A 23,442-nucleotide genomic window follows, 5' to 3' on the forward strand; every position below is an offset into this window, starting at 1 on the left:
AAGAGTCGGACACGACTGAACGACTTCATTTTCACTTTTCACTTTCATGCATTGGAGAAGGAAATGGCAACCCACTCCAGTGTTCTTGCCTGGAGAATCCCAGGGATGTCAGAACCTGGTGGGCTGCCGTCTATGGGGTCACACAGAATCGGACACGACTGAAGCGACTTAGCAGCAGCAGCAGCATGGGTTAGGAATATTGAACTTGAAAAAACACAAAGGAAATAATACATTATCACTTATAATAATTATTAATATCATTTAAAGTTCATTATGTTTATTACCAAGCTCAAGCTCATACTGTTTGGTGCACGACAGGCCAGTAGATTGAGAGACCAGTTGTTGGGGTAAAGAATAGTGACTTTATTTGGAAAGTCAGCAAACAGAAAAGATGGTGGACTTTGTCACAAAGAACCCTCTTGCCTGAGTTAGAATTTAGGCTTCTTTTATACTAAAAGGGGAGGAAGTAATTTCAAACATTTCCTGATTCCCATCAGCCTCCAGAGGAGATAAGTTAATTTCTCCCTGCAGTCATCCATGGGTGGGCCTGGTCAGGATGTTTCCTGTGAGCTAAAGAAAGGTATTTAAACTGATACTCATTACCTGCGAAGCAGGGTTCCCAGAGATGGACCATCATGTACGTATGTGTATGTATCAGTCCCTCAATCATATTTGATTCTTTGCGACCCCATGAACTATGGCCCATCAGGCTCCTCAGTCCATGGGATTCTCCAGGTAAGAATACTGGAGTGGGTTGCCATTTCCTTCTCCAGGGGATCTACCCAACCCAGGGATCGAACCTGGGTTTCCTGCATTGCGGGCAGACTCTTTACCATCTGAGCCACCAGGGAAGCCCTTGATGTATAGTCTAAACTTATAGATGACATCCCTTTAGTGGTTAGCTTGTAATAGAATACAAAGGTTTTCCCCTATTACGTGCTCATTAAAGAGAACAAACCACAAATGGTCCCTTTCCTGTAAAATATGGCGCTGCTCACCAGTTTCTGGTCCTCAGAAAACAGAGGGTATTACAGATTCACATTCATTGTCTATCCCTTGAAGACAAACTAAGTCTTTTTTTTGTTTTTTTTTTTTTTTGCCAGTAAAACATGAGCAGAAATGATATATGCCAATTTCAGACAGAGGCTTTTTTTTTTTTCCAGATGGAGGCATTTGAGAGCTGGTGTGCATCCCTCAGGTGGCTCAGTGGTAAAGAATCTGCCTGCCAATGCAGGAAGAGCAGGTTTGATCCCTGGGTTGGGAAGATCTCCTACAGTATGAAATGGCACTCTATTCCAGGATTCTTGCCTGGAAAATTCTACGGACAGAGGAGCCTGGTGGGCTACAGTCCATAGCGTCACAAACAGTTGGACACGACTGAGTGTACACGCATTGTGCACCCCTCCAGCCTCCCTCGCCTGGAATAGAAACTTATTTTCTCACAGTTTTGGAGGCTGAAAGTCCAAAATCAAGAAGTCAATAAGACTATGCTTCTTCTGAAGGCTCTAGGGGACAATCTTTTATTGACTCTTCCTGGCGGCTGTTGGTAATCCCTGGTATTTCTTGACTTGTACATGCATTACTCCAGTCTCTGCCTCCAACTTTACTTGGCCTTCTCCTTGTGTCGCTTTGTGTCCAGGTATCCCTCTTCTTTCTCTTATAAGGACACCAGTTGTTGGATATAGGATTTAATCTAATCTGGTGGGCAAGACAGAAGAAACTGTGTTGGCTGAAGTTGTCAGAGAATACCAAAGGATAACACTTACTAGGGGCTATGCTTAACAGGGCTCATGGTATGTTCCAAAGACTGTGCTAAGCATGTTATAGGTATTATACTATTTAAACCCCATGGAGGTTGTTTACCATGAGACGGGTATTTTTATCCATTTTACAAGTGAGAAAACAGAGGTTTAGTGAGGTTTTTAAGCAGCTTGCCCACAGGTCACTGAGAATTCCAAACCAGCTCAGTCTAATTTACAATCCTGAGGTCTAGGGACTTTCCTGTGTTGCTCCTTCAATTCACCTGTTCCTTTGATGGTCTGCTAGACAACAGGAATCTAGATTCTGAACTACACAAAGTTTGCTTTTCTTTCTATACCCCAAGGTTGCATTGATCATGTGGCAAAATTAACAATTAGAAAGAGAATAGAATAGTCAAACTACTCTTCAATTTCTATTTCAACAATGGCTTCCCTAGCTGATTTTTATGAACTAGTTAAATTCAGCTTTCCACCTTTCCTTTTATAAGATGCAACCAACTTTCAGACTTCAATTTTTTAACTTGGCCATGGATGCAAAGATCTGTCATATCAGAGGCCTTCATTTCTCCTCTAAGCATTAAAACAATTAGAAGAAACAGCAGGATCAAAAGAATCAACATGAAACCAAACCAACCCTAATTTTAAGTGTTTCCAACTTTGTTTCAAAACATCTTTATGAGGATTGTTTTTCAAACAGCAGTGTGTGAAGCCTTCTGCTTTTGAAAACTGACTTTACTATAGATACATAGCCTGTTTTTTATGCCTGGAGAAGCAGGGAATACCCAAACTGGCATTCAGCAGTAACAAATATAAATTAGACCATTAAAAAAAGTTGTAGGAATGTTAAAATCCATGTTGACTGGTTTTTACATTTACCTGGCAGCATTCCCATGCTACCATTGGCATGGAGATTGGAAAATGAAACTTTCCATCAATCTGTCACTTGCTTGCTACTGTTTCCACTTACTTTACCGTGAATCCAATTTTTAAAACTTTTTAATGTTAAAAAAGTTTGATGCTTTTTTGTTTTCTCTTTAAAGACATTTCTCAAACATAAAAACACTCATGAAAAGAGTTTCTAAAAATCAGTCAAAGATTTAGTTTTCCAAATACTCAGCTGTTTAACATTCGAATAATTGCCTTTTTAAATTTTTTTTCCCACATTTAGTCTGAATGCTTTGGCATGGGGGGAGCCCCACAGTCTGAAAGTAACTTTGTCCTGGCTCTCCCCACTGCATTTATTATAGAAACTGGAAGACACATCTGCTTTTCAACAGGGCCAGGGAAAGCTGAGGTTTCAAGGAATAAAGTCGAGTTTCCCAGAACTTTGGTGGAAACAAGTTTGGCATGGTCACACCTAGGTATTCTCGAAAGAATTTCCTTGAGGATAAACCCGCTGAGATTCTTGAAGCTAGACTGGAGGTCACAGTGGAAGGGGAAGCTCTCACTGGTCCTCTCATAGGGGTCCTAGAAACCAGTAGGCACTCAATCATGTTTACACAAATGAACGAATCCCAGTAACGTCGTATCGCGTCTTATAAAGACTGAAAGATGATTATCTTGGACTGGAAAGTAAGAGAGCTGCCTACCTGGAGCGTAAGGTGCCTCAGGCTGGCATCCGGAGCTTGGCGATCTCATTTCGCTTTGGCATCATCCCGAGCTGCTCTGCCTGAAGCTGGCGCGACGTTAGAGGGAAGAAATCAATGCGAGGAAAATCAGAGAGCAGAGGGTAGGGAACAGATGTGAGGAGAAAGGGAGGGCAGTCCTTGAAATGAAAGAAATAAATTGGACTCCCACAGCTGGAAGGACAAGTCCCTCAGTGTCGTCAGGGATGTGGGATGAGGGGTAATTTTGCCCTCCCTAACCCCCATGTTTCCCACGGTTCCAACTTGTTTGCTGCCCATCTTTTCAGTTCCTGGACCCTAAGGACAAACCGAGGGGCAGTAGGTGGCGGCGTACAGAAATTAACACACTGAGCGGCCTTTGGCACCTCCCGTCCTTGCTCCCCGGTGTGTCCACAGCGCCCAGCAGCTGTGTGCTGCTGCTGCTGCTGCTGCTAAGTCACTTCAGTCGTGTCCGACCCCGTGTGACCCCGTAGACGGCAGCCCAGCAGGCTCCCCCGTCCCTGGGATTCTCCAGGCAAGGACACTGGAGTGGGTTGCCATTTCCTTCTCCAACGCAGCACCTTTGTAGGCACTCCCTAAACATCTGGAGAGCAAATGAGCTGCAAGTTTGCAGCGCTGAGTACGTGGAGCTGGGGAAACCAGGACAGCAGAGGGGGTGTCTCCGACCACAAAAGACGTGCGGGCGCGTGCGGAAGGCAGTGGCGGCGCAGGGCAAGGGGCTGGCCGCGAGCCGGGCGCCGCGCGGGGGGCGATGCCTGCGTAGCGCCCGGAGTGGGGGCGCCCGGCACCACGGCGACACGTGGAGCCGGGACAGGCGGGTGGGGGCGGGGGTGTGCCCGCGCCGTGTCCCCCGCGCGTGCGGCCGGCCGGGCGGCTGCGTGAGTCACGTCGGGGCTCGCCTTTATAACCGCCGGCACGATCGCGCGAGTGGCCAGTCCGGCACTCGGCGTTCGGTGCTCCAGCCCGCGCATCCCCAACGGTCCCCCAACAGCCACTCAGGCCCCAGGGTGCCATGAGAAGCCCGCGCTGCGCCCGCCTGCTGCTTCTGCTGCTGCTGCTGCCGCTGCTGCTCACGCCTCCCGCCGGCGACGCCGCGATCATCACCGGGGTAAGCGGCCGGGGCGCACCTGTCCACCCGGGGTGCGCGCCCTCCTCGTGCCGCGGGGTCGTGGGGGCGGGAACCGAGCGGGAGACGGGGTGAGGACCGCGACCCGGAGGTGGGGGCGCGGGAGGGTTATCCCGGACCGGGTCACCTGCCCCACTCGCCCCTTGGAGCGGCTGGAAAAGTGCCCTGATCCCTAAGCAACGGATGGCCAGGACTTCAGGCGCGCCCTGGAAGAAGACGTGACTACAGTCGCTCCCCACCACCTTCTCCTGCTTGCCTGCCCCTCTGGCCTCGTGTTTGGTCTTTTTTTCTCTTAAGTTAAAAGAAGTTTCCTTTGGCAGTTTTCTCGAGCAGTTTTTCCCGGCTTTTCCAGCCTCTGTCCTTAAAATTTAAGTGCCTTAAAATGCAAAGGGGCAAGACCCCCAGATCCTGGGAGTCTTTAATTCTGCGGTTGAGGAGTTTGCTCCCCAAAGCATCCTCTGCAAAAATCCTTTGATATAACTTGGCCCAAGGTCATGAGTGCACTTTTTAAAAGCAACGTGGGTCCTTTCTTCTGAGTTCCAGCGTTTTTCATTTTTTCCCCCAACATCCTGAGATTCTCCTTATAAAAGTTTTGTTTTCTGCTCCTGATAAAGCACCTACAGTGCTTTGGCTTAATTATGGAGTAGGTGACCCAGGAGATGTTTCAGTTTAGAGAGATGTCATCATTTGTGGAAGTAGGAACTAGTTCAGTTCTCTCCTAGGTCCACCAACAGTTTTCTTTGTGTGCATCGGAAGGATAAGGTTACAGCACAAAATGAAAATGTCTACTTTATGCCAACAATGCAGAATCGCTACCATTTCCTGATGGTTCAACTCTTCTAAGTCTGAAAGTATTTTACACCTCCATTAGATTATTTCAAATATCTAAGTGCACATAATAGGGTTTAAAGAAAACACTTCTATGTTTGAGATGATAGTACACAGATAATGAAATATCATTTAAATTTAAGGGAAATGTCATTGTCTTGAGAAAATTAAGCTCTATTGTCTCCATGTGCTTATAGCACATTGAAAGTCCTTGTATTATAACAGTATTTGGTTACAACCAATAGATATTTGGGTTATGGCCAAGAGATAATTAATAAGTATTGTGATATTTATTAGTATAGTTTGTAGAGATTTTTACAGATATAGATGTATTTGAATAGCTTTGTCAGTCCTTGTGGTTGAAAAAGTTTTTACAGGTCTTTCTAATACAAGAGAATTGAAATCTGATTGGTTTTTCCCGTCTTCCCCTGCTGGCTCTTTAAATTTCTCCTAATCCTCTGAGCCCCAAATTCCTTTGTGATATAAGTATCTTTTTGTTCCATTCACAAGACAACACCATTTGAATAGATTTGCAGTGGGTTAAAGATGAAGGGCATTAAGAAACAGCTGTCTAATTAAAAATATATAAACCTATGCAAGTCTTTATAAGTATTTCCAAGGACTGAACCTTATTTTTACAAAGTGAAATTTTATCACATTGAATGTTTATCTGTTAAAGTTTAAACTGGGCTTATATGATTATATGTGTTCCTTTACTTGTTGTAAATCAGTGCTAGAAAATAAAAGGATCTTTAAAAATTTCTCTAAAACAGCATGGCAACAAAGAAATACAGTTATGTTTCCATGACAGGAACCATCTGGAGTCAAATGAAAAACCTAGTAACTTATCTAGATATGTCATCTCTAGGATGTTTAAAATCCAAATCATTGATTGAAATTTAAGAGATTTTGGCTGGATTTTGATTGTCTTATTAAAAGAGCTAGTGGGGCTTTAGAATTCCTGGTCTTGAGCATCTGTTGAAATAAAATATTGCCTAAAACCTCCACCTTAAATATTTACTTTTGGGGAGGTAGTAACGTGGTTGTTTTTGAATTGATTTATATGTCCACATAGATTTGTTAAAACTGTAATGAAAAAGATCATATAGTGAACATCTCATTTATGGAATGTAATGGCTACGTACGTGTGATTTCTGATGTTCAGACAAAAACTGGAAAAATGGAACTGTTTGTATATTTTCCTATAAATGTCCAAACACCCCAAGATGAAAATTGTAGTTTTTATCCAATACTTGTTTTAATTAGCTCAAGAAAAAATTCTAATGGGGGAAATAAATAACTCTAAAACAATATAGCTGATCACTTTAATGAAAAAATAATGAATAAGAGTATCCCCATATATTTGTTTTGAGAAGTTATAGCTGTCCCCAAAACTAAGAACTCTGAAGAAGTGTCTTAGTTGTTTCCATTAAATCTGCACTTAAATTTGTCTAAATTATAGATTTTTTTAGCTCCTTACATATATAGTATAGGATGTTCTCACCTTAACACTATCAAAAGAGATTACCGAAAACCATTCAAACAAAGCATCCTACTTATGGATGGTTCTAGGAAAGAACAATAGTTCTTTGGATCTATTTTCATGCAAATAAGCTTACACTTTATTATTTACTTCTGTTTAGTCAAGTGAGGAAATTCCTCCATAGTTGATTCTTTGATTATATGTATTTACAATTTTTATATTAGGAACAAGTGTCTTGAGTAATCACTGTTGATAATTGCATCTGTCAATTGCATTTCTGAATCTGATGGATCTCATAGAATAGTTTCATTAATCTTATATTGTACACATATGTATACCCTAAGGCAATAATTTCCTTTTTGCAGGTTACTCACCCGAAAAAAAAAAGAGTAACATAAGGCAAAAGTATTGGTCTGCCCATTCTTAGCCTATGAAATTTCTTTCTTTCAAAAGGAATGGTGAAAATCAAGTCAGAGGTGTGAGCAACGTCAAATCTCATGAACCAAAGTGCAAATATTTGAAAGAGAAAATGAGTTATACTTTTAAATTTACATTGGTATCTTTGTGGATCTGGAGCATTTCATGATAGTTTTAGAGACTATTTAAATCTCTCTTTACAGTTTGGCCCACTTTATTCTACAATTAATAGTTATAGAATCTTGTGATTCGATTTATGTAGTTCCTAATGGCCATGTATGGTAAAAAACCAATATAAACTCCTTCAAGTTCAAAGCTGTTTCATCCATAAAGCACTAGAAAAAGAGAGCTAATTTTGTTTTTTGAAAAGTGTTGGGGTTTAAAATTTTCATAATGTATGGACCATTATTTAGGCTTTTTTTTTTTTTTTCCACCAAGTGGGAAAATCTCCTCTGATCAGATTTTACTGTAAATATGTTCAAATAAATGATTACAGTTTTTTTTTTAACATGTCAGATTATTAAAATCATAGCTGTGGGATATTAAAAGGGCTTTTTTTTAAAACTGCTAATTTTAGCCTGAGCCTTTCTGATTATCTTTATCTGTTTGTTTATTACATTTCAGGCCTGCGAAAATGACCCCCAGTGTGGTGGAGGCATGTGCTGTGCTGTTAGTATCTGGGTTAAGAGCATACGGATTTGCACACCGTTGGGCAAAGTGGGAGACAGTTGCCATCCGATGAGTCATAAAGTTAGTATATATATGTGTTCTTGTTGGTTCTCTTACCTTTCAGTTACTCAACTCCAAGCAAGGCCGCTATGACATGAAACGTGCTAGAAATTGGAAGTCAGAGAAGATGAAGTGGAACACCTCTTCCATTCTCCTCTCCATTTCCATCTGAGAGAACTGTATTCTTACCATCCTTATTTAATTGATCAATTTACTTATCTTTGTTCTCATGGCATTAGAAACATTTCATAAAAATAATTTGAAACACTGAATTTTGCTTAGCAGTTTTAGGATATAAATATATATTACTTTTGGATATATGAATATATTTTATATCCTAAAAGACCATTTATGTATATATGCTACCATTTATATTATATACATATATATGTGTATATATAAAATACTGTGTATACTTCTTTGGTGAAATCAGAATATGAAAGCTCTTTAAAAAAGTTTTAATGTCAGACCTACTGAAAAGGCAGAAGCACATAAGTTTGTGCTTTGGGTTTTGTAGAAAATGATCCATGATGCAATCACTCTTGTATTTTAATTTGAAAGTCCTACATTTTGACTCTCTCCACAGGATGCAATGTTCACAACCCTGGAAATTCATGATGTTAACCTTCCCAATTTATTCTGCTATCTAACAGCTCAATATCACAATGACCTAAACACCATTTTTGGAAAGTTATTGACAGGAAGTGGCAAGAGTGACGGGAGGGTGGGATGGGACTGCAGAGGTTGTGTCCTCAGGCGTTGCAGACCCTCCTGTCTGCAGGGAGCTGTGTGGGACTTCTGCAAGTGGGTGGGTGGCAGGTAGGAGGGAGCAAAGTCTGTGGAGCCTGGAGAATCCGTGTCCTTCAGATACAAAACATGTGAAACCCAGTATGGTTCCAGCCAAATCCCCCAGGGGTGCCAGGCTGCAGGTGCCTTGCGCTTCTTGGGTCATCAGTACATCCTCACTTAGCAGCAGTTACATGGGGCCCAGGGTGCAGGGTGGGTGCGGCGTGGTATGTGTGTGCTGGAGGACACGTCCCAGGCCTGGTGGTTTGTTGGAAGTAAGTTCAGTCCTCTGCAGTGTTCTCTCTCTACCCGTCATATCCTCTAAAAACAGGTTAGATGTTCTCAAAGCAAACTGAATTCTGCATTCTGCCTTCTTGTCGCCACGTGTGACTTAGGGTTTAAAATTGAAATGGAGCCAAATGTCTTTCCTATACTCCACAGTCACAGATAACAGCTAAGGTTTTGACTCTATCTGAATGAAATATGGAAATAAATAGGCTGGAGTTCGCTCGATGTGCTGCGGTGGGGACCCTGGTTGTTTAGAGCCATCTCACGATGACCTTGGGCTCTCCCGTGGTTTCCTTGAGAAACACTTCCTGTTGCATTGGTACCATTCCTCACAGTGGTTTGACCGCTTGAGTCGGGACTGGCATTTGTAAGCATGATATGCACCTTTTATTCCTGGCCATTTTGAGACAGGAAAGGTTTCAAAACCGTTAGTTGTCTGGCTCTGTGCCAAGCCGCTAACCCCATTCCCCTTGGTGGGGGAGGGGGTGGGGAGGTGAAGCCTGCCCAGCTGCCTTTGGCATTGGTCTTAGTTTTCTTCATCAGCCTTATCCAACGCGAGTCATCTTTTGTCCGTGGGAGTCGCTGTCGCTTAAGAGTTGACTCTTAATTCACTGTTCTTTCAGAATTAATTGTCTTTGTACATTGTTAGTATAACCTCGGATGCCCCAGCTGGTTAGCTAAAACAAGTCAAGAATGACACATTCTGAGCAACTATTTTTGTACAAATAGCAGTACTAGTTGCCACTTGTATGCCATGGTGTACCAGATCCTCGATATGATACTAAATGTTGTGATTCTCATTTAATACAAGAAGTCTGTGAAGTAAGGTTTGTTTTTCTCCCATCCTCTGCACAACATTCAGCTTCACAGGGGCTCAGTATGTGACTGAGGTCTCAAGGCGAAAGGTCAGAGAATAGACTCTGGATTTCGCTCTGTCCATCACTCCATTGGCATCTACTTCAGTGAAAGCTGTGGTCGTGTTTAATTTGAACTTTTTTTCAGTGCAGTTAACCCAGACAGGTTTGTGTAGGGAAGATGCTCCCTGAGGTGACACATAATAGTCCAGGGTTGAAATCTGTCTCATCCTGTAGTTCCGATGAGGTTTCCACATGTTGAGATATTTTGACAAGAAAACCAGATTCTGTTTTCCTGGTTCCTATAGTTTCTAGTTCAGATTTAATGCAAAGTCACTTTTGAAAGAAAACAAAATTGTTCTCCTGCCATAAACCCAGGAGCATCTCTGTGCTGTGTTTTTAATCACATTTTTTATAATAAAGTCAATGATAACAGATTATGGCTTTCATAGTAAAATTACGTGATAAAAGAACTGAAAGTACTGAAAAAGTAAGATTTTAATGTCAGATCTGAACTTACCCCCATTCAGATGTCCACTTGAACCATATTTTTAGACCTCAATATTACAGCTGTTCATATTGGTTATTTTACTGCCTTGAAAATACATTTTCATAGGTGATTTCAATAACCTAGTTCTTGTCCCAGAGTTGTTACTTGTTCTGAGTGAAATTAACTTTTCCTGGTGAAAACCTAGTTCTTCCAGAGTGTCTTTCAGCTATATTCTATTCAAAACAACTAAAAAAAAAAAAAAAAAAAAAAACCATTCTAAAATAAATATGTCCTGGTGAGACTCCACTCTAAAGTTTTACAGTTCATTAGTAGATGGTGAAAATATAGATGGACACTGTATAAAAGTTCTTTTAAATGTGATGTGCTCCTTACTTTCCCCCCTCCATTTTCTTTTTGCCTTCTAAAAAAAAAATAGATTAACTCTGATTGTGGTCACAGGGATTGGTGTATTAAAAATACAAGACTGTGAATAGGTGAGGACTATACCTGCTCTAATTTTAAACTTTCTATTCTGGTTTCGCTTAGACATTAGCCGCTGATATTATTTTGATAAAGTGAACAGTATTTGATGAATGAAATTAAGACCTATAGGTAGAAACTATTGAATTCATTTTACTATTTTGTTTCTGATGTATCAATTAATTAGACAGTTTAGACACTCCTAGGCTGTAATTTTGTAATTGTAAAATTTTTAACTTCACATTTGATCATTCAAAAATAGAATAAAATATGTCTACTTGAAAGGAATAGGATGTATGCTTTCTAAACACACTTTTAGGCAGATAGTAGTTATAACATGTATTGATTTTTTAAACAACTCATTTTTAATAATAAAGAGTGTATTATTAAATCACGTATCTACTGGGAACACTTTACTGTTTAAGAAACACTAGTTTCTATTAGTACCCACACTTTTATTAACAGAGCTTACAAAGGTTAGTCATGTCCATCCTATACTGTTTACTCATGGACTTTAGGAGTTTAAAATTATGTGATGAGTACTTTTGTTGCTTATTATTTTATTAAAATACTAAATTTAATCAACTATATTTCCTTCAGAAATTAACCTTATTTTTAAATTTTGCTCCATTTTTTATGTTAACATTTTTTAGCACTTGCTTTGGTTTTTTATTTTTGTTTTTAAGCTGCACTTTAAAACTTGACTAATACATTTTCCTTTTCTGAAGAAAATAATTTCCAATTAACAACAGGACTTCTGAGCCTGGGCCCTTTTGACATTTTAGACTGGATGACTCTTTGTTGTGGGGTGGCCCTGGGCATTGTTGGATGTTTACTAGTATCCCTAGTCTCTACCGGCTAGATCCCATAGCACCCCATCCCAGAATGGTCTCTAGATGTCCCCCTGGGCACTGCAGGGGGCTGGAATACCCCAGGTGAGCACCACTGTCTAATACTTCATTTACTTAGCCTTAGGAGACACAGCATGGGAGATCCAGCATCTTCACCCTCTAGGGAACTTATCAGCTCCCCAAGCACACAGCTGCTTTTGCCGTCATCCACGCAGGTGCTGGTGGCTGCCACACACGATCGCCAGGATGCGTGTGTGTCGGGGGGGCCCTTTGACCCACAGAAACTGCCACTCGTATTTCTTGCATATCTTTTATGCCCCTCTAGTCCCAGAGACTCAAGGTTCCCCAACTCAAGTCCAGTTCCATACAACCGAGGAGGCTGGCCCACCATTCCCTGTTTTCCTTTATTTTTTCTGGGGACACAGTGCAGTGGGAGGCCCAGGTCTGTGTCAGGCCCACTTCCGTCAGCACAGGCCCCAGGTTAACGTGATGCTCACGGGAAGGCGAGAGAGCAGTAATTGTCTATTTAGGGTTCGGAGAAGATATGTGCTGTGCTAAGGTGCTTCAGTTGTGGCCGACTCTTTGCGACCTTATGACTGTAGTCCGCCAGCTTCCTTGTTCATGGGATTCCCCAGGTAAGAATACTGGAGTGAGTTGCCATTTCCTTCTCCAGGGGATCTTCCCCACCCAGGGATTGAACCCACGTCTCTTACATCTCCTGCATTGGCAGGCAGATTCTTTACCAGTAGTGCCGCCTGAGAAGCCATGAGAATATATGCCTATTCCCAAAAGAAAAAAATATTAGAAGAAAGCATACAGCGGTACTCCTCATAGCTATTAAAACCAGAAACTGTGGGAATATGGGATCTGTCAGTTTTATTTTATGTACCTTTATACCATTTGAATTTTTTTGAACTATGTACTTCTATTGATAAGGTGGTAACAAAACCAGTTTTACTAAGGAAAAACACTATTGAGCCAGTGTTTCTTATGTCACGTGACTCAGCTTTTCTTCAAGTATCCCATGGTGTTTCCTTCTTTAACACAATCGACTCTGTTTTGAGAGATAGCAAATAATATTTTGGTTTCATATCAGCTGTGTTTTCTCTTTTAAAATGCTGCAAATGTATTGGGCATCATGCCTTCTCAAGAGTGCTGAAGGTTCTGCCTTGGTAACTCCTAGAATTTGCAGATTGGAAATCTATAGTATTAGAAACATTGACTTGAGTGGATAGTTGATTCTAAAGTAAACCCTCGCATTGGTACATGATTAGCTCCTTGGCTATATTTGTTCTTCTAAAGATGCATATTCTGTGAACACTTTCTTGTGCATGTGTGACTGTCAAACAGCTACTAGGCTTGCCATACATGAGTGTAGAAATAGCAGTGAATGGGCCAGTCAAGAAATTGGCAGATATCTACGGGGTGTTCACCGTGTCAGAAATTGTAGTCTGTGTGATGGAGAGCACGTAGATGGAGGAGAAAACTGCTACAGGCTGGTCCAATGTAGAAAAGCTCGGGTGAGGGAGGGAAAAACACAGGCTGGATCTTGAGAAAGGATAAATATAAGTAAAGGGCACCCAGGGATAAAGGAACCTGCCAGTCTAATCATTGTGTTAAATTGAGTTGCAGCAAATCTAGGTTGATGTTTACACAGTCATGATGCCCTGGGTAAGAAAAAGAATAATAGAAATTTTTGAAGGTTTTACAAAAACACATGACCTTGAGAACACATTGCCAGGGGCCCTCCTAGACCCTGGAGGGACCCTACATAAGCAAGAGCCTTTGGTGTCTGAGTTTGGTGCCAGGCAGAGGGATTCAGGATGAAGGTGGAGCCCCGGGACCTGAGAGGTCACCTCTTTACCCCTCAGGGAGGTCACAGCCTATGGTGGGATTGGGGTAGAAGACAAGCATTTGACACATATATTTTTGAGTGTGTCCTTTGTACTGGGCTGAGTGTTATGCACTCAGAACTAAAAGATTCCCTCTTCTTCCCAGGACCTGGAGTCTGGGCCTGGTGGTTTTTGGAAGAAGATGGAGATGGGTTTGACTGTGACATGTTCCTCGGTCAGGTGTGTCGCTTCCCCTCATGAGGAAGCCACTTAGCCTGTGTCACAGGGAGACAGAAATCTGGCATCCAGCTTTAACATGACATTCAGACATCATGCCTTTCTGTGGCCTGGCCTGTGGCAGGCTGCCGGTGAGAGTTATTTTCTCTTTCCTGCTGCTTTTGCTGCTGAGAACCCACATGGCAGGCCCAAGAGTGACTGCAGTGTCGAGGTGCACAGAGCATCAGTCTGAAGCCTTGAGTTCTTAGTAGCTGAAGCTGTCTTACTGCGTATCTGTCACTGATGTGACACTCCGTGTTGGGCAGAGACCTTTCTTGTTTGACTCATCTCTGTATCCTCAGTACCGAAAACGGGGCCTGATGTGCCGGTGACACGCAGGCAGTGTCTGTTGAATGAATGAATAGAAGACGCCTGGTGGGTGTTCTCCATGTGGAGCATTTTGACATGCTTGTTACAGGTAGCACTCACTTTTTCCAGGCTCCCGTTCCTTGCTGCCTGTGTTTGTTTCTCTCAACCTTGGCACTGTTGACATTTGAGAACAGATGATTCTTTGCCATGGGGAAGGTCCCTTGAGTTGTAGGATGTTTGGCAACATCCTTGGCTTCTATCCACCAGAGGTCCCCTCCCTTCACTGTGACACAGAAAAATGGCTCTGGACGTTGCCAGCCATCTCCTGGGGCAGCCTCACCCCAAATGGAGAACCACTGGCTCATGCAGTAGTTTGGGGCTCAGTGAAAGGAATCTCTCAAAATCTCTAGGTCAGAGTCATGAGTTATTATGTCTCATGCCATCCACTTGTAATTGTCCAAGCCATTCCTGCTGCCCCCACCTCCTCTGATATATTCTCAGTGGCAAGGAATGAGCCAGCTTCCACGGGCCCTTTGCCACACACAGTGACAGAACCATTCTAGCCCGTGTCTGCGTGGGACCTGTGGCCATGTGCCCGCATGTAGCACTGCCCTTAGAGCCTCGGAAGTAATGCTCTCACAAAAGGACAGAGGAACTGGGATGGTCCTGCCTGTTCCCCACCTGCCATCCTCACCCACCTGCTCTTCCCTTTGAATTTATTGATCTCAACCATCTCCCTGGCCCTTCCAGAACCATTTTGGAAATGGAAGGCAGGAAAGAAGAAAATGGAAGAGAAGAAAGGAAAAGGTCAGGAGAACATGAGCATGGTAGCATCCAAAGATGATGCCCAGAATAATTAGCCTTGACCATTGTTGAATACCCATAGAATTGGGTCCATCCAATCAATTCAACCTGGAAATAAGGTTAGAATGGTTCTGCCACTGTCTGCATCTGCCACTGTCTGCAGACAGCCTTTTATTCAGCCTTTTGTTTGATGCAGAAATTATTTAGAAGGCATCTGGAAGATGCATCTCAAGATTTTCTTTGTAAGGATAGATCACTGATGTGGGAAAGCCTCTTTTGGTGGAAGAGAATAGAAAATGCACTAGAATGATACCAAAGGAAACATTTGAGCTGGGAAGCAGGAAGGATGCATTTCTGTGCCATGTGTGAACTGTGGAAGGATCCCCTGAAGGCATGAGATTGCAATAGCTCTCCTCTCTAACATTACCCTCAATCGGGTAATTTGCCATCTCATTTCATTAATATCAACCACTTGCAGGCCTAGAGTTAAACTTTCTCCCTATCCCTTGCAAAGCAGGCAGATTCTTGAGAGGACACCATTCCTATGGGAAGAAAAGTGGTTTTTGCTCTTTGCCTCTAGAAAGCATACATGTTTTTTGAGTCCTTCACTTGCCCCTGGCACAGAGAACAGTCACACCAGTTGCTAGCTGACCCTCCTCAACCTAGCTTCACCCAAGGCACAAGCAGGTTCTTAGAAACAGCAACTGAACTGTGCTTGGGGTAAGAGCGACCTTTCACTGCTGTCTCTCCCTGCCTGGGGTTTGCTCTGTTGCATTTCTGCAAATTGGGCTGCCTCCTTCCCTGGTTTTGTTGGCTTGCAGGATCTCAGTTCCCTGACCAGGGACTGAACCCAGGCCACGGCAGTGAAAGCACCAAATCCTAACCACTAGACTGCCAGGGAACTCCCTCACATCTTTGCACAAATGTATGAATTTATACATTTCTCGTCATCAGTGAGTTTTTATTTGCTCATTGTATGCATGTGGTTGTGCCCATAAAGTTATGTTCTCTTCAAGGAGCTTCAGTAGCAGGACACTCTAAAAAAGAACTGAATGAGAAAAAGTAAAAGACAGTGTAGCTTGCTGGTTAAAAGCTTGGTCCTTCAGGTCCATTTGCCAGCCAAACTTCAAGTTCTGGATATGTGACCTCAGGCAAGTTCCTAACCTCTCTGCCTCCTTCTCTCATCTATAAGATGGGTGTGATTAAAGTATTAGCCATTTTCACAGAGTGGTTGTAAGGATACGAAAGGATAATACATGAATATAGATGCTGTTGTTTGAGGAACAGTTAATATTTAATAAACACTAACTTATTAATCAAAGAAATTCCTTAAGAATAGTTTTTTTTTTTTTAACATTTCCTGCTCTAACTCAGTTTTCTTTTTTATTTTAGGTTCCATATATGGGGGAAAGAAAGCATCACACATGTCCATGCCTGCCCGACTTAGCCTGTTCACGGAATTCGTCTAAACGATATACTTGTTCAGCCCGGAAGTAATCACTTTAGAGGAGAAGCTTTGAATGTGAACAGCCACACGATGTCTGTAAAGCCTGTTCACCTGTGATTGTGTCAAATAAATAATATGCCAGAAAGAAATGCTATTGCTTCCTCAGTTCTCTAAGTCACATTTCCCTCTTTGATTTTTAAATGATGTTGTACTTTTTTTTTTTTTAATTGAAAGGGGCTTTACATTTTGAATAGAAACATAAAGTGCAGGCCATTATGGAACAGTTTTCATTTCCCTGTTTGTGTCTTCATTTGGCTTTTTTTTTTTAATGCCAATAACTCACCCATTTTCACAGAAGTGCAGAGAATACAAATTTGTTATTTTGTTACAGAAATTTTTTTCGCCTAAACATACCCTGCCCCCAGCCCTGTCCCACCACACACAAGCACACACGCACACTTGGGTCGCTTTCCTTCATTCCCCGATGAATTTTAAGACTCCCATTTTATTGTTTGGCATTTCCCTCCCTAATCCTCTAGCATTTTAAAGTGAGGATCCATATCCTTGAGCTTGCTGGCAGAATCACTGATGAGAATCAAGCTTTTTTGCTTGATACTTAAACAGTGGAAACCCTAAACTTCTAAACCCTAAACTTCTCTTATAGGGAGTAGAGACAGGGCTGCTTCTGAACTTTGACTGAACCTGCTTATGTAAGTGGGTTTCAGGTCTGCGGTTGACCAGTGTAAGGACAGAGAGAATGGGAAGTCAAATTAATTTAGTCCAGATTTATAGATTTGGGATTTTTTTTAAAAAACATTTTCAGTACGATGCTACATTTATTTCTTTTTCCTTTTATAAAGATTTTTTTAAAACAAAAGTCTCAACAACAACAGAAAAAGTCTCCTAGTTAGAGGTGTTCCAGAAAATGTCATTTGAGGAAGAGGTATTGATTTTAATCTGGCATAACACTAGTTACCATTTTAAAATCAGTATTAATTTGTCATTTAAACTTTATCTGTAACCCAAAGGTCTGTTGTAATGGGTTGCCTGACACCCTGTCATTTGTACGTACCACTATTGCTGTGTACAAATTCTGTATCAGAATAATGACAGTACTGCATATCATTTGATTTATTTTTAATATTATATCCTTATTTTTGTCACAATTGTCAGTTTTTATTACAAGCGGATTTTTATATAGCCCATATTAAAAAAATGGATAAAGACTCCAGAGTTCATAATATAGCTCTAACAGTGTGTATATTTTCCTTTTACATACAGGAAAGTTCTGTTTGCTTGAGTTTTATGGTAGTACAAAAATAATGTGTAAATCGGTGAGGTTTGGGGGAATGAAGGAAAATTACGACATGCATAACTGTAATCAAAATGGACTCATGGCGTTTCACTGTCTTGATTCAGCGAATAGTAATGGGTATTGATCATAAGTGGTTAGACAGGGTGCTGGGTCCTAGCCTATGGCGATGCCAGTGTAGCCTGGCCTTGAAAAAAACCCAGCAAGTATTGTAAATTGATTCAAATTTGCAAATAAACAACTTCCGAAATGTGTTTAACTGACTAAAGTGGCCATGCCAACCCACTAACCCACAAGAAGTAATTGTTCATTTTATAGTTATTTATTCAGCCAGGACTTACATTTGCATATTATATATAACTTTTCCCCTGGGGTAACGTGTGCTATAAGTGTATTGAATTTTGCTGTTCTTAGCACCACACTTGGCCGTAGAAGGATTATTTTTGGTTCAGTTTAGTTTGCGTTCAAGAAACATTCCTCAGTGAGTTTGTTGGGGAAAAAAAAATAGTCTTCAAGTGGAATTATGGGTGATTTTGCTCAATTTTGCTCAGTGCTGTTTTCACATAATGTTCAACACATCCTTTTTCGCTAAGTGGTGAAAACTTGATTGGGTCAATCATCTGTTTTCCCCCAGGTTAAAAGACATGTAGCTTTTATATATACCAACTTAATATTTTAAAGCAATACCTAAAAACTTAGACTGCGTATACACAGCCAAGAGAATATTGTGTGAATCGGGTGTAGAAAACTTAGAACTGTACCTATTGATGCACTACCCTTCAAAGAAAAACAGAGTTTTGTCATTTGTTACCTCTCTCGTTGGTTATTATTTTTATTGAGGAGTGTGCTGTTCTATTTGGTTATTACTTTTTAACTTGTTACCAGCACTTATCAAACAGTTGTTGCAAAAAGCTTGTGGTCATGTTTCATGGAGAGTTTTTAAAATATTTCTGTGCAAAGCACACAAAGCCTTGTGCTATAAAGATGGTATGGTGGTGCTGTTGCTTCCAGTCCCTAGGACAAGCTCTCATGGAAGTTGAAGCTTCATAGGCCAGAATGTCTAAAAGTGAGGCAAACTGAGAATTTATGCAAGAAAACCTAAGTCAACAATCTAGTCTGATATAAATGTTGTGAGTGGATTCCATTCTTTCTAAGGTAGAAATAGATCTTATGGCAAAAACTACTGACCAAACTCAAATGGATCCTTGGATTTCTTGGCAAAGAAACCCATTGACTTTCATGAAAACTCTTCAGCCTTTTTCTTAAGAGCAGTACTTTTTAAAAAAATTTAATTGGAGGCTAATTACTTTACAATATTGTAGTGGGTTTTGCCATACATTGACATGAATCAGCCATGGGTGTACATGTGTTCCCCATCCTGAACCCCCCTCTCACCTCCCTCCCCATCCCATCCCTCAGGGTTGTCCCAGTGCACCAGCCCTGAGCACCTTGTCTCATGCATCCAACCTGGACTGGCGATCTGTTTCACACTTGATAATATACATGTTTCAATGCTATTCTCTCAAATCATCCCACCCTCGCCTTCTCCCACAGACTCCAAAAGTCTGCTCTATACATCTGTGTCTCTTTTGCTCTCTCGCATATAGGGTCATCATTACCATCTTTCTAAATTCCATATATTTGTGTTATTCTACTGTATTGGTGTTTTATGTTCTGACTTACTTCACTCTGTATAATCGGCTCCAGTTTCATCCACCTCATTAGAACTGATTCAAATATATTCTTCTTAATGGCTGAGTAATATTCCATGGTGTATATGTACCACAGCTCCCTTATCCATTCGTCTGCTGATGGGCATCTAGGTTGCCTGCATGTCCTGGCTATTATAAACAGTGCTGCGATGAACATTGGGGTGCACGTGTCTAACTGCAGAAACGTTTGTGCCAGAAGTGTTCCCCTACAAACCCTCTCATCTAACTGAAGATCTCTTCCTTTCCAGCATTCAGTGTAGCCTTTTGTTGGAACTTTAGCAAACCAGACCAGTGATAGATGAAACACATAAACAAATTTTATTCTTCTTTAGTTCTAACATCAGAAATCTCACCCTGGCTCTCTTCTTACTTCATTTTTTAGAAGATTATAAAGTCAGGGGCCATTTTCATGTTAAAAGCAGGATGTTTTTGCTATGCAATGAAGGCTACTGTCTAAAATTCACTAGCAACCTTTTATGAGCATTCTGTTCCAACCTATTGCATGTATTTCAGGTAATAGCCTCAGAATTAATCTTTCTTTCATTCTTTGATCCCTTCTGATTTGTTCATCCTCAGTACTCCCTTCTGCATTAAAAAGAATTGCTTTTGTTCTAGTATTTTTTTAACGTGTCCCCAAGATGGTAATCTTTAACAGTATAATCCTTAAAGTGTGTTTTCCCCTATGTCCCCCCCCCCGCCCCGCCAACTTTCAGAATATGCCTTGCCCCAGATTAGAGGCGCTAATTAGTGTGCTGTTCTTAAGGCATCATTCTCATTTTCCATCATCCACCATCTCTGGAGATTCCGATCTGACGTGTCTTGGATGAGGTCTGGATGTTAGGATTATGTTTTTAAAGGTACTCATTTCCTTCTAAAGTGCACCCATGGCTGAGGGCCACTGATAAAGCATAAAGGAATATGTTTCTGTAGAAAAGCTACTGCTTCACTAATGCTGCTTTATGAGATGCCTGTCTAATTAGAAGTCGCATGTGTAGTGAAGTGTCTTTGTCTTTTCTTGCAACCCTCAAAAGTAGTTATGATCTCCAGACCTAAACGAATGCATTTTCTTTTTCCTGTCCACCCCACCCATATACTACTTCTAGAGGGAAGTTTGCAGAAGGGTCCCCCTGGACCACTTTAGTGTCAGTTACATACGTCATTGGAGGAGTCAATTCAAAGTTCCTTAGAATAAGATTAGGGAAGCAGGCCTGGCTTCCAGCCTAGCTGGTCCCTTGGCTTTCCTGCGGACACTGTGGTGGGGCATGGGGCCCCGGCTTCTCTCTCTTACTCTTTAAATGCACCCTCCCAGCTGACTCAGCTTTCGAACCCCCAAGCAGACACTCCCCTCTACCTGTCCCACTTTCCCATACATCCCAGGATTCTATTTTACTGGGACCCTAAATCATCACAATGCTTTAGAGTCCAATATTGCTGCAAACTGTAACTAATAGCTCAGTCTAGGAAGCCTATCAATCAAACACAGGTATGTCACAAAAGATTGAAAGCAAGAAAGTGAACAATCATGCTACAAGCATGACTTCTGATGATAGAATGCACTGGTTTACCTGTATTGTATGCATAAAGAGCATGCATCTTTGTGTCCACAGGGGATTTTCATCCTTAACGAAGCGTGAATTGTGCCAGCCAGGCCAAACCACGGCCTGATCTTTGGAGTGGCGGCTGAGAAGAATATTTCCAGGCATTTTCTAACTGTAACCCAGGCTTTCTCAACCTTGACACTTCCGACTTTCTGGGTCAATTGAGTTTTTGTTCTGGAGCTGCCCAGTGCATTATAGAATGTTTAGAAGCACTCCTGGTTCCTATCCTACTAGAGGTCGGTAGTTCCCCTGGGTTGTGACACCCACAAGTGTCTCTGGATATCAGCAAATGTCCCCAGGGGTCAGGGACTAGGGTGAATTGTCTACTTGTGAGAACCATTGGTTTATCCTGAAGATATTTTGTATCTGCTTGTATAACGTTTTGTTTCAGTATTGTACAAAATTTGAAATGACAGTATGAAAAAAAAAAAAAAAGTTAAGACTCCCAGTGGGGTTTTAAGAAAAAGCCTATCATTTTGCATTCAAAGTCATGGAGAGGTAAACATTTCATACACTTAAATAGTGTGTATAATGTTTAAAGAAATACCAGTTTTAGGTCAGCTCTTTAGTTTACTGGGTTTCAAGGAAGACATTTTTATATTAAGTCACTCTTTAAAGCTTGAGGGGAAGGGCTCAGGTAAGATAATTTGAGATGTGACATTTCACATCTTCAGAATACACAAACTTCCACATTGTTGGAATCCAATTTTTTCTCCTCTTTTTGAGAGAAGCAATTTATGAAAAATATTTTTGTAGCAGAAACTCAGGGCTTCACAGGTAGCACTATTGGTAAAGAACCCACCTGGATCAGGAAGAACCCCTGGCGCGAGGCATGGCACCCCACTCCAGGATTCTTGCCTGGAGAATCCCATGGACAGAGGAGCCTGGTGGGCTACAGTCCATAGGGTCGCAAAGAGTCGGACACAACTGAAGTGACTTAGCAAGCAGAAACTCTCAAAAACGTTATAGGGAGTATTGGAGAAAATTGTGTTTTATTAAGGATAGGTCTGAATAACCTTTGAGAAGTTCCACAAGTGGAGTTTTCTCAGTGTGACTTGGAACAGGTCTGTCCCTATAGTTGAAGTTGACATGAGTGTACGTGGTTCATTCTTCAGAGCAAACAAGCAAAACAATCACTTTTTATTATGGAGTTTCTTAAACATCAACAAAATTAAACAAAATGGTTTAAGGAAGTCCCACATCTCCATCATCTAGAGTGTTATCAACAGCAGCAACTCAATGCCAGGGTCACTGCAGCTCTACCCACAGCCCAACACACCCTCAAGCTGTCACCTCTGCTGTCTTGTCTTAAAGCAAATCAGTTTGGTCCCTTCTCCACAGGGTTCATGGTGGGATGAGATGGCCACAGCCTTGTGTCTCAGCAGGAACATCAATCCTTTTTCTTTAAGGTGGCTCTCTGCTTAGATATTGCCACGGTCCTTTCACTGATCAACCTTTCCTCCTAAACATTTCCACTTAAGATATATTTTTGAAATCCCAAGTTGGAGTTTGAAATGGAAGAATAAAACATTTTCAGACCCAGGACATGGATATATGAATAAATATTTATTCTTGTATAAATTTTAAAAGAAAATATTTGCTGCTCAAAGTAAAAAAATTTCAGAAAAATATTTGCTAACTATGTGTCAAGATTGGGTTCTGGGAAGTTAAATGTTGTCTATAGTCATTAGTCTTTGAGACAACTGATGTTAATACTCTCATTAATTTTCTTGGATTCAGTTAGAGAGGGGAAAATCCCTGAATGGAAGTCATGGCTGGTAGACTTCAAGTGTCTCCCACAGTTCATTCATTCTCAAATTCTCTCTCTTTTTCTTTTCTCTCTTCCCTCTCTCTCCCCTCTTCCCTCCTTTTTCTCTCTACCCTTGCCTTTCCCCCAAGAGGTTTTAGCTGGGCACCTGGCCACTCAATATGACATCTAGAGACTGATTTTACCAGGAGCCCTTGCCAGATGTGACCATATGACTGAGTTCTTAGCAATGGAATGTGGGCAGAAATTATCTGCCTCACTGGCTTAAAAGTAAATCGCACTCCATCAGGGAGATGCAACATTGAATCTGGCTACTTTGGAACCAGAGAGTGAAGGCAGGGCTAACCCACCAGCGGGTCACAGAGTAACCTCCCGAGGAAGTCACCCAGCAGCCCAGAGAAGCAATTCAGCCATTCTGATTCAGGGACTCAGCTAAAACACTTGTACTTCTCCCCTAATCAACACAAATGGAGTCATCCTTTTCAAAAGAGCATCATTTGGTCACAGTTGAACCTTGGTTCTGTGATCTTAAACACTTGGTTTCTGCGTTCTTGTGCAGGTTGCCCTGCCCCGCAGATTGGTTTGGGTCTTGGAGCCGATGCTGCCACACACACCGGGAGGACGTGACAAGACTGATAACCCACATCGCAGGATTGCCCGGAGAGGA

At 41.6% G+C, this 23,442-nt stretch overlaps 1 protein-coding gene across 2 annotated transcripts; it reads left to right on the plus strand.

Annotated features, from left to right (window-relative positions):
* The first annotated feature begins 4,397 nt into the window (after positions 1–4,397).
* On the plus strand, positions 4,398–16,435 carry PROK2 (prokineticin 2). Of its 2 annotated transcripts, XM_065935288.1 has the most exons (4): positions 4,398–4,493; positions 7,864–7,989; positions 14,885–14,941; positions 16,331–16,435. In XM_065935288.1, the coding sequence occupies exons 1-4, from the start codon at positions 4,398–4,400 to the stop codon at positions 16,433–16,435; spliced, it is 384 nt and encodes a 127-aa protein (XP_065791360.1). The 2 variants fall into 2 exon arrangements, with proteins under 2 accessions (XP_065791360.1, XP_065791361.1); XM_065935289.1 differs by lacking the exon at positions 14,885–14,941.
* Positions 16,436–23,442: the final 7,007 nt, after the last annotated feature.

Source organism: Muntiacus reevesi, chromosome 4, assembly GCF_963930625.1.
Source record: "Muntiacus reevesi chromosome 4, mMunRee1.1, whole genome shotgun sequence".
Taxonomy (NCBI): domain Eukaryota; kingdom Metazoa; phylum Chordata; class Mammalia; order Artiodactyla; family Cervidae; genus Muntiacus; species Muntiacus reevesi.

Coding starts and splice junctions, on each gene's coding strand:
- PROK2 (XM_065935288.1), top strand. CDS start 4,398: ATGAGAAGCCCGCGCTGCGCCCGCCTGCTGCTTCTGCTGCTGCTGCTG. Junction 7,990..14,884: donor GCCATCCGATGAGTCATAAA/GTTAGTATATAT, acceptor TGGCCCTTCCAG/AACCATTTTGGAAATGGAAG. Junction 14,942..16,330: donor GGAAGAGAAGAAAGGAAAAG/GTCAGGAGAACA, acceptor TTTTTATTTTAG/GTTCCATATATGGGGGAAAG.